At 41.4% G+C, this 11,680-nt stretch overlaps 1 protein-coding gene across 2 annotated transcripts; it reads left to right on the top strand.

Annotated features, from left to right (window-relative positions):
• The first annotated feature begins 2,927 nt into the window (after positions 1–2,927).
• Positions 2,928–11,656, top strand: LOC149322830 (uncharacterized). Of its 2 annotated transcripts, none has more exons than XM_089483646.1 (8): positions 2,928–3,026; positions 6,793–7,046; positions 7,255–7,318; positions 8,573–8,700; positions 9,402–9,520; positions 10,333–10,468; positions 11,134–11,230; positions 11,375–11,656. In XM_089483646.1, exons 1-8 carry the CDS (start codon positions 2,957–2,959, stop codon positions 11,419–11,421), a joined length of 915 nt encoding a protein of 304 aa, XP_089339772.1. In that variant the 5' UTR covers positions 2,928–2,956; the 3' UTR covers positions 11,422–11,656. The 2 variants fall into 2 exon arrangements, with proteins under 2 accessions (XP_089339772.1, XP_089339781.1); XM_089483655.1 differs by lacking the exon at positions 2,928–3,026 and adding an exon at positions 6,266–6,303.
• Positions 11,657–11,680: the final 24 nt, after the last annotated feature.

Below are 11,680 nucleotides of genomic sequence, written 5' to 3'. Positions count from 1 at the left end.
AAGGCAATGTTTGCCAAAAGTTAATGGACATGGCTGAAAGGACAAATTGGTAACACTCTGAGTCTGTCTGTCTGTCACTCTCTCTCTCATTCTCTCATTCTCCTACAGTAGGTAGTTCATCTTTATGTATATTAAAGCTGTACAGCATTGGGAATCAAAATACTAATAGTAGGGAACTGGATATAGAATTGTTTGGGAGTAACCAATGCTCCATGGTTCTATTTATATTGTGATAATAATTTCTTCCAATGACAGGAATGGGTTGAGATGAGGTGGTTTGAAAAGACAATACTCTTACTTCTGTGAATCCATCCCTCTGCCTTATATTGAATTGTTGAGGGGGAAAAGGTGGTATCTAAGCAGGGATGTAGCCAGGATTTTGGGAAGGGGGGGTCCATACTAAGTGCCACCATTATAATGGGGCTTGGGTGCAGCGGGGCGGCAGCACACACCATTCATTTTATCTAACGGAAGGGGGGGGTCCGGGCCCCAAGAACCCCCCCCCCTTGGCTATGTCCCTGATCTAAGCTAAGCTATCCTCTGATGCTTTATTCTGAATATGTTGTCCCCATCTTCCTTCAGTTTAATAACTCCAGTTGCCTCATAAAGGAGAAAGAAGTCAGGGCTTCTCCTCTCTTTTTTTGCTCCCATGCTATGGTCTGTAGAGAGCACCCTGAAGCACTTTTGTGGCAGTATATAAGGTGGTGGCACTACTCCAGGTGAGAAGGGATGTGTTGAGAAGCATGCTTGAACACTCGTTACAAAATGAAGTACCTGCTGTGATGATCCTTGTATCTCCGGGATACAAGTGGTGCGGAAGTCTAAAAAGCAGTGATGACGTGTGACACAGGCCTGCACAACATATAAGCTATCAAGACAGTTAGCTTATACAGTGTGACCTCCCAAGGGATCCCACTCTCCCCACCATTTTTATAGGCACAAACAAGGCAGGAAAAAGGCAGACAGGCAAATTTATTGAATCCTAGATGGGCTGCTATACATATATGACTGGTGTGGCTGTGTGCGTGGACCAGAGTGTCACAAGTTGTGTGAGCCATATTTATTGGAATGTAGGAATACATCAAAGGCTTCCCCTAAGATGTGGCAATTGAGGATAAATGCCCTTTTTAATTTTTATTTTAAATCTGTTCTCTGCCCTTCTTTGTTCGGAGGTGTCTTTGGAAGCTCGGATGTTTCACCGGAGGCTGTGTTTGTCTTTGTGGACTACTTGCCACCATGTGAATTCACAGTGGGCACTGAAGGAGCCAGGCTGGAGAAGCAAAGCAATTGTGCCACAGGGATTCCAGACCCCAGTCTTACAAGTTGTGTTCCTAGAGCTGGGAGGGATGGAGGGATACAGTATAATATCTGGGGTTCATCTCATTGCTGAAGAGGCACTAGGGTGTGGTGGCTTATGGCTGGAGCAAACAGGTGAACCAAAATTAAGCACATTGGAAAAGGACATTCATGTTTATGATTGTCCTCTCCAGGGAATTTACAAAGGCTGGCTTTCCCCGTTCTAGTCGTTTGCTCCGAAGCAGGGCATCTGCACAGCCATTGACACCTAGTTGCTCTGTACATAATAAACTGTGTCTCTCTTTGTGAACTATTCTTTAAAGACATCACTTCCTCACCCTATACATTCCCACTCCAAAATGGCTCCACGGCAATCCTTGCCTCTCCGTCCCTCCCATCCCTTTCTCTCCTTCCCTATCTTTGTGGGGAGCGCCAAGGAGCGCCTTTGTTTCTAAGAGTTTGGTTATTTTTCTACTGGCCGTTGTGATAATAATAATAATAAAAAATTCTTAGAAGCCAGACACTTGAAAAAAATAAGAAAAAGTAAAAAAAATATTTAAAATGTATTATTAATAATTATAAGAATAAAAAGTTGTTTCCCTAATTCAGCCTGACTCAATGTGATTCTTTTGGGAAGATTCTAAGCTTCAGATTTTAAAAGGATCCCAAGACACACCAAGTATGCAGAAGATATACACTTCTAGAATTACATGAATTGGAATTAAAATTGGAGAACGAACCCATCGAAGAATTAGCCCAGGGATTCTGAGAAGCAGTTTGCAGATATTTCCGGAAAACCTTCACCTCTAAGGAATGCAAGGGAATTTTAGTCTTTTTGCTCAGGGTGACCAGATGTCTTTCTTTTCTGGGACATGGCCTATATTTCAACCTTCTGTCCAGGAGGGATTTCAAAAGTCCTTCCATGTTGAGCATGACTAAAGAAGCAGCATGGATTTATATTTGCAGTTAGGACACTTGGTCACCTGTTTGTATGCTGAACGTATAAAGACAGGCCTTCAGATTTATCAAAGGAGGAAGAAGAAATGAGAATCCATAGTTAGAGAGCTGCATTCACACTGCAGAAATAATCCAGTTCAGGGTAAACAGATGTCATAACCTCAAAGGAGGACAAGGCACCACAAAATGTATTTATTATTATTATTATTATTATTATTATTATTATTATTATTTATATAGCGCTGTAGATTTGCATAGCGCTGTACATAAAACAATAAATATATAAGAGTAAGAGTAACTAAATATAATAAAGATATGTATATATAAATATGTATATGTGTATGTATATATATATATATATATATATACACACACACACTAAAAATAATAATTTCAACAGGCCTATTTTCCCAATGTTAACTCTGATGGAGCAAAGCTCTGGTGCCACAACGAACTGCCGTTCCCAGAATCACAGAGCATGGAGGCGTGGCAGTTAAAGCGGTGTCAAACCGGATTATTCCTGCAGTGTGGCTGCAGAAGGCTGGGTCTGGAACCAAACTGGAACGCTGACAAAGCCAGGGTTCTATAGTTTTGATGGAGCCAATCAGATCTAGAGGCCCCCAAAGGGGGCGGGGATAAATGGCATGGGAGGATTTAATTGGCTGTGTTGCATGGAAGAGAGGCAGGCAGGTGTCATCTCATCATGGCAGCTGCAGGGTTCGCAGAGCGGGTCCGGGAGCTTCTGGGGCGGATGAACTCCTTCTACGGAGCAGGTGCGGAGGGAACAGGGCTGGGCAGAGGAGCAGAGACCCTCCTCTTTTCAGTCTAACCCTCCAAGAGTCTCCACTAGGGCTTGGGGGGCTTATGGGGGGGAGACAAAAACTGTGCATCTGCACTGCAGAATTAACCCACTTCCATACCGCTTTGATTGCCATAGCTCCAGGAAATGTAATTATGGGAACTGCAGTTTTGGGAGGCTTCCAGCCTTCCCTGCCAGGTGCCACCCCAAACTACAGACCCCAGGATCTCATGGGATGGAGGTATGGAAGTTAAAGCGGTGCCAAACCGGATTAACTTTGCAGTGTGGCAGACACAGCACACCAGCAGTGGGTTGCTCAAATCTTATTTAAATGGTAATATAATAGATGTTGTCCAAGTGAGGTGGAGGGTGTTATTAAGATGGATGTAGGGGAAGGGAAACTATTAGGAAAGAAGAGAGGAAGGAAGGAAGGAAGGAAAGAAGGAGTGTGTTAGGAGGTGTGTGTGTGAATGAGAATTATATATATGTGTGTGTGTGTGTGTGTGTAACATATTTAATATATAATAATATATAATATATAAAACAGATTAATTTTGCAGTGTGAAATAATAATAATAATGAAAAATAGGAGGGAAAGAGAGGAGGGTTGGTAGGTTGGAGGGGGAAGGATAGATAACTTGATGGGTTGAAGTAAGTCTATGGAGTTTATCACACTGGGGCTAATTTCAGCATTAAAGAGATATTTTAATTCTGATTGAATTAACTCAATTAATTCCCAAACTGATAATTTTCAGTTCTGACTGAATTCACCCAATTGCTGTAATACTAATTCATCCTTCAACAGGAACCCCCCCCTCCATCTTCCCATCGTTCTCCTGTCATTTTTATTGTTGGATATCGTTTTATTATTGTATTGTTTATTGGGAATTTTAAGTTATTGTGTGGCAGGAAAAGATACTGGGTTTTATTCTGTACTTTTATCTTATTCTGTATTCTGTATTTTATTCATATCGTAATCTGCCTCGATCCATCCAGAGAGGCGGGTTATAAATGAAATAATAATAATAATAATAATAATAATAATAATAATAATAATAATTAAAGTGCATTTAAAGCATCCGGCAAATAAAGCAAAAATGGTGATTAATTGTGCAAAGGATTGTCACACACAATTATGGAGTTTATTACACTGGGGCTAATTTCTGCATTAAAGAGAGATTAAAGCGCATTTAAAGCATCCCACAGATAAAGCGAAAATGGCGAGTAATTGCGCGAATGATTATCATACTCAATTGTGCAAATAAAGTTTTATCGGAAATGCATCGCCACTGAAATCCCGAAAGTAAAAAGATGTGCGTTAATGCTTTGTGGCCACTGTAATGGTACATTTTGTGGGACATTATGTGGAATCGTTTCCCATTATTATTATTATTGTTATTGTTATTATTATTAACCTTTATTTATGAAGCGCTGTAAATTTACACAGCGCTGTACATGCAATCTGTTTAGTTAGACAGTTCCCTGCCCTCGGGCTTACAATCTAAAAAGACATGACACAGAAGGAGAAGGGAGTGGTGGAGGGAAAGAGTAAGACACACCTTTTCTGGGATACTCACAGGATAAACTCCCAATTTCCTTCGTGTGATAAACTCCAATGAAAGGAAGAGTAAGTGAAGGGGATTAAAGTAGAGGTGGATAATGGAGAAGGGGTTGAAGGATGGAAGGGGAAGGAGAATGAAGAGGAGGTGAGTAGAAAAAATGTGAAGGGGCAGGAAAGGAATGGAAGTAGGAGAAAGGACAAGGAAGGAATAGAGGGGAAGGAGAAAGAGGGAGAAGGAAAAGGAGGAGTGTATAAAAATGAAAAATAATTTAAAAAAGAAAAAATTAAATAAATTTGGAGACCAGCATGATGCACTAGTGGTTTGAGCGTTGTGGCTTTGATGACTCGAGAGATCAGGGTTTAAATCCTGGCTTGGCCATGGAAACCCACTGGGGTGACCTTGGGCAAATCGCACTCTCTCAGCCTCAGTAGATGACTGTGTCCAACCCCGCTGAAAAGACTTGTCAAGAAAACTGCATGATAGATTCACCTTATGGTGTCCACAAGTCAGGAAACGACTTGAAGCACACAACTACCCTCGTCCCTCCACATTCACTGGCCTTAGGGGCACAGGACTCCTGTGAACGTGGAAAAGCCGAAAATAACAAAAACACTGTGTTTTTCCCTGAGAGAGCACCTAAGAATCTCTAGATCCTCCAGTGCAACTCTGTGGTCAACATCTGCCAAGCATTGGCCATATAATTGCTCTGGAGAAACTATAAATGCTTAGTAGAGTGTTCTCTCTGGGAATCTCTAGGTCCTTCAGTGCAGCTTTTGGTTACAGTTGACCACAGCGTTGCTCTGGAGGACCCAGATATTCCTAGAGAGGGCATATTAATAAAATCCATGAATAATCAAATCCACAAAAATCAAAGCCGCAAATGTGGAGGGCCCAGTGTACAGTATTGAAATCTCTGGCCAAATGGCCATAATAAAGTTTTATATATATATATGTGTGTGTGTGTGTGTGTGTATTGAAATCTAGGGTTGGCTCTTTAGCTCTTCATTTTCCAATGACTGGCAGGTACTGTTGGAAAGGGGTCTTGTAGCACCTTTGAGACTAACCAAAAGCTTGAGCTTTTGTAGACAAGTCTACTTCCTCAGGTGCATTTGATCCAAATGCCTACAAAGTCTACAGGTATCTGAGGCAGGGTGACCAGATGTCATAACCGCAAAGGAGGACACGGCACCGTAAAATATAAGGTGTTACCAAATAAAAGCTAAAGACACTTGTATAAATATAAATTTTTACTTCTTAGTCGTGCCCAAAATGGAGGATGTTTTGGAATTCTTTCTGGACTGAAGGTTAAAATGTAGGACATCTGGAAAAAAGAGGATGCCTGGTCACTCTCATCTGGGGAAGTAGACTGATGTCTATGAAAGCTCATGCTGTCAACTTCTTTCAGTGAGCCTCAAAGGTGCTACAAGATCTTCATGTGCACAAGGTAGACATGGGAGAAATGTATAAAATTATGCACAAAATGTATAAAAGGGCTAGAAGGAGATTTTTTGCTGAATGTTAGGAATAACTGAGGGCAAGAGCTGTTTGACAATGGAACTGCTGCCTCAGAAAGTGGTGGGTCTTCCTTCCTTGTAGATTTTTAAACAGAGATCGGCTGCCTTACCTGTGGATTTTCTGCACTGCAAAGAATTGGGCCAGACAGCTCTTGTGGCCCCTTTTCATTCTGAGGTAGAGGAAGGTTGCATGCACCACCCACAACCATGTGTGAAAGCAAAACAGGTGTATGCCAAGGACACCATCGTTCGTGCGCGTGTGCATGCATGCAGGATGGAAGTGCCTATGTATAATCTTATGTGTATGCAAAGGAACTTCAAGTTCCTTTGAAATCATTCAGGCTTTCTTCTGAACAAACAGACTGTGCCATAGCTTGTGCTGAATCTAATGAGAAAAGCATGGCCAATGTCATCATTAAAACAATTCTATTTCTGAGAGATGACTGCCTCAGTATGTACAAAATTTCCCCACTGTAACATGATTAAAGGATTAGAATGTCTGCTGCAAGAAAACAGATCACATATGTTACAACCCTTCAAGGAGCCTCTTTGCATTGGAAAGACTTAATAAGGTCTACAGAGCATGTTCCTAGAAAGCACTACTGTTACTTCAGCCCTCTTCATAGGGACTGTGGAGGACTGACTAGGCTTGATCTCCTTGCAGGCTCTTCCAAGGCTCTGTGCCTGCCATTTATGGTTGCTGGACAACAGGTAGGCTATGTGCCACAGGCTGTAGCCAGATGTCTCCATCAGTATCCAGCTGTTTTCTCAATGCCTCAGGGAGATGAGGCACCTGCGTGCGTGGAGCTGAGCATGCAGCTCATATCCTGTGAACAACGAACGGCTGCTGTTCAAGGGGTACTGAAGGAACTGCGGTCACAACAGGCTTTTCCCTGCCTGAAAGAATGGAGGGAAGAGGTGAGATGACCGAGTGCTAGTAGCCAAAGGGATGGGAAGAGGTTTGGCTGGATGTACTCACTACAAATGAGTTTCTCCTGAGTCTGTTTTTCACCACAGAAGGGGGACATTTGTAGGGTTCTTCCTTAGAATACCTGTTTTGCAAGTAGAGGTGGGATGGGGTTGTAAAGTAGAGCTGCTTGTTAACCAAAATCTGCTTTTGTCATAGCTCTGCAATGTAATGCCCTGCTTTTGTGACACACCTCTCTTCAGCATGGAGCGTGCTGCAACCCGTGAGTCTCAATAGCTCTATTTTTTTTAAAAAAAGAACACATCAGCTTTCTTAGACTTCATTGGATGAAGCACAATTTGCAAAGAAGCAGTTGAGAGGTCCTTGTGTCTAAAATGTGGAAACCTGTATAAAAATGGTATGATAAGAGAAACCAGTCAGGTCCTTGCTTAGAGCTTGAGTGCAGCCCAGCTTGATCACAGTCCAGAATCCCCCCCGCTTTGCTTTTTTCCCCCAAACTTGGAAAATTTCAGTTATGAACTCCTTGAATAAGGAAGCTGGCTTCTTTGGCTTTGTTATTCTGTAGAGGACCTTTCACATTGTGGGTACTGGATAAACAGGCCACACTTGTCCCAGAACCTGTTGACCCTCCATAAGTATGGCTAAGTGCAGCTCAATGTCCATTTCCCCCAGAACTAACTGCTCTGTATCTCCATTATGTATATGTGTGTAGTTTAGTTTTATATTATACTGTATTTCTTTGTAATTTGTTTTATAACTATTGAATAGTTTCTTTAAAAATATTATTTCTCTGTGTGTGTGTGTGTGTGTGTATGCATACACTTTAGATTGTATGCTCTGGCAGGGCCCACTGTTTTCAGTTGTAACTGTAAAGCACCATGTAAACTGATGGTGCTATATAAATAATTGATAATAATCCATTAAATCTTGCATTGATTACTACTGCTGTCCTTCATATGTTTCGCTGTGTATTTTCTTTATCTTCCTAGTAACCTGTATTTGGGGCCTAAATGCCTGATAAAATGGATAACAGCGAGAGCTTTGCCACTCTTCTGGTGGAAAAATGTTTCTTTTCACAGGATGTTGACCTGGAGCCAACTCTTCCTCAACATCAAGTACACATTTTAGTGCTCTGTTTGGAGGAAGGTTTGGGGTTCATAAAATCTTGTTTCGATAGATTTAAGGCTAGAACTAACAATTGCTTACTCCTAAGGGGAATTGTAGTGATTTCTCCCCTGTATGCACCCTTAGCTCAGCAGACTGAGCCTTCTATGGTTTGATGCTTGTTGCATTTAAATATTAAGCACTCAGGAGTCACCTAGAAGAAACCAGAACAAAATTACAGAATGCAAGCTTCTTTTCTATAAATATAGATGTGGTTGGTGTTTGGTAAAAACAAGAGCAGGAGATCAAAATACAGAATAGTCCTATGCATTGATATTACTGTTCCTTTGGTCACACTGGGAAGCTGTTCTCCTTGCGAAGTTACTACTCTTTATTTTAATCTTGAATCCAGCATTACTGGGAGTGAAGTGCTATGGTGCTTCCCTGAATGGCTATACCTGGCGAAATGGCCAAATGTACATGTGGCTGGCCCGTAGAGCTCCGAACAAACCCACGTATCCTGGCTTATTGGATAACCTGGTAAGACATGGGGCAGAGATGATGATTCAAGTGCCTACCTTTTTTGTTTGAGGGTGGAGATGAAGCAAATAATCAGAAACCATTTATTAGTGTAATCCAGAAAATTACACTAGTACACAAAATACTGAGCTAGACAGGCTTGCACATGCCAGACTCTATATAGAATTAGATTTGATTTTTCAAAGGACTAAGTATTTTAGCAAAACCATTTTTTCTCAGCACAAACAAGGTGGTCCATCTGTTAAGTTTCCTCCATTTTCAAATAAGACGCACAGGGAGCACAAACCTTTTTTTAAATTGAAATGTGTTCCCAGAAGTATTATCTAGCTGGAAAACATGGCACTTGCTCCCTATCTGCCTTGTTTTAAATTCAAAATAAGGGGGTTAATGCTATTGCAGTTGAGCAGAGTGGCAAGGGTAAGGTGAATTCCTTGGAAGTGCCAGGGGAGGGGCAATGTAGCACAGCATTTAGATTGCTTGACTCTGTGTGAAAGGCATGTGAGAAAGACAGAAGTCCTTGCTTTGCCTTTCCCAGATACCATTCACTAGAACGGCAGCAGATGATAATAGGCAATTTGAGACTGTTACCTCTGCTCAATGAACATAAAAGGCACAACTGGCTCAAGATAATGGTGAAATATTATCCTTGGGACAATTTACTTTTAATAGCTCAGTATTATTGCTTTTCCTCTTCCCATTAGGCTGCCGGTGGCATTACATCAGGGCTGGGTGTCAGAGAAACACTAGTGAAAGAATGCCAAGAAGAAGCTTGCATACCTACCTCCCTTGCCACCTTAGCCAAGGCTGCTGGGACTATCAGGTAATAAGGCTACCTCAAATCCAGGAAAATATGTGGTGACGTTGATTGCATGTATATACTGTAGCTATGTAGGCCATAAAGGAAATGACAGAACAATTAGGGGATGTATAAAATCACTTGTTTGTATTTTGCCAACTTGCTCCTCAAGCTGAGAAACTTCAAATTTGTATTTTGAGAAGCTCCCAGTTTGTTTTTTAAATCTTAACATTGCATTTATTCTAAATGTCCCTCTGTGGGTATACAGAGGTCTGCTCAATTTCTTAGCTATTGCCTGGGCAGTATTTACTGTTTTGGAAGCCTTAATCTGCGACAGCCACATCTATTCAAAGTTGCCCTCCTTTGCTTTCCACAAATTCTTATTAGTTTAAAAGTTGAATCATGAAACCAAAGCAAAATGTAGATTTGATAGTCTTGGTGTGCAGTAGTAGTTTTCTACCACTGGTCCTCCAGATGTTTGGAACTTTAGCTACCAGAATTTCTGACTGTGTTGACTGGGACTCATGGGAACTGAAGTCCAAAACATACGGAGGAGCAAGATTGGGAACCACTGGTGTAGAACATTAAAATAATCAGGTCAAACATTTATGGGCATGGACATGTGGCCTCCTAAATGCTATTCCAGTTTCAGTAGGAATCCAGGAGCAAGCTTGTGAGAAAAGGATGGTTTTATTTGTTCAGGAAAGATATCACTTCTCCACAAATGTGGACACAAGCTATCCCCATAAAAGAACATATTGAAACAAATTCCACTGCTTTTTTATTCTTTGGTCACTCCACACACGTCATCATTGGTACTTCCCCTGCCTTCTCAGTTACACCTATGAGGATGCTCATGGAGGCATTCATGCTGAATGCCAGTTCGTATTCGACCTGGAGCTGCCTGAAGATTTTGTACCCCTGGTGGGGGATGGAGAGGTGCAGGAGTTCTACCTTTGTTCACTTGAGCAGGTTGGTAGGCATAATTTGACTTCATCCCGAAAACTGGCTCTCTTAGCATACCAGTCACAGCACTGGGTCTAGGCCTACTATAATTAGGCTCTATCTTCTGCTCTTACAGTCATTCAGTGTGACAGAACTAGCTATAGAAAGTCTTACCTGCTAATTAGCTTACTTGCTGTTCACCGCTATGATCTTTGGAATAGCGGTATATAAATAAAACAAATTATTATTATTATTATTCAAAGGGGTTGCCATGAAAATCAAATCAAAAGCAAGCAAACAAACAAAAACCCCAGTCAAGTGGCAACAGACAAACTAAAAAAAATTATGAAGTGATCTTCAGGCCACAAAAACATATGCCATAATGTATGCATGGGTCTTTAAATTGCCACAAGAACATTTCTGCTATAAATTTTTAGTTAGATTTATAGGTCCTGTGCCAGTCTGAAGAATAATCTAGTTAGTTTACTGTAGTAATGGCAAGAATAGCAGGCTCTAGCCTAGGTTTACTTAGGTAATTGGAATCAGGATTCTAACTGACAAGCAGGTTGGTAGTTTCATGCAGCCTATTTGCCTACATAGAACTTCAGTTCCCTGGGCATGGCCTGTGGACAAGAATCTTGTAATCAAAACACCTGGAGAGCAGGTTTCCTAGAATTTTTCCTCTTGTGCAGGTGAAAAAGGCCATTGGATCTTCAGATTTCAAGCCAAACCGTGCAATGGTGGTACTGGATTTCCTTATCAGGCATAGTTACATCCAGCCTGATGAAGGTAAGCTAGAACAGCAGCTCAAGAATATTTCTTCTGTTGCAAAGTGGGAGCAAAGATAGGCTGGAAGCTATATATGCACTTCAACAATGAGCATCATATATACCAAGTTACTGATATTTTCTACTTACCCCACTTATCTTTCAGAACCTCATTATGCAGAGCTGGTGGAAGGGCTGCACAGGGCACTTTAAACAAGCAACAATGCTTCTTCTGCTGATAGAAAATTCTTCTATGGTTTTTATCGGTCCACCTCTCTGTAAAGAGTGGTACTTCAGCAAGATCCTAGGAGGGACTATTTTGAATCAACTAGCAGCAGCTATTTGCTTCTAGCCAGGTATCCAAAACTAGTGTACTTCAATACCATAACTATGCACAGGGACTCAAAGAAGTGTTTGACAGTTGGATGGAGGTGGGGTGTGCTTTGATCCTAGGCTTCAGCCATGTCAAAAA

The sequence above is a fragment of the Sceloporus occidentalis genome, unplaced genomic scaffold, assembly GCF_023333645.1.
Source record: "Sceloporus occidentalis isolate IW3139 unplaced genomic scaffold, rSceOcc1.0.p SCAF_1, whole genome shotgun sequence".
NCBI classification, from domain to species: domain Eukaryota; kingdom Metazoa; phylum Chordata; class Lepidosauria; order Squamata; family Phrynosomatidae; genus Sceloporus; species Sceloporus occidentalis.
This window is presented reverse-complemented; position numbering and strand designations above follow the sequence as displayed.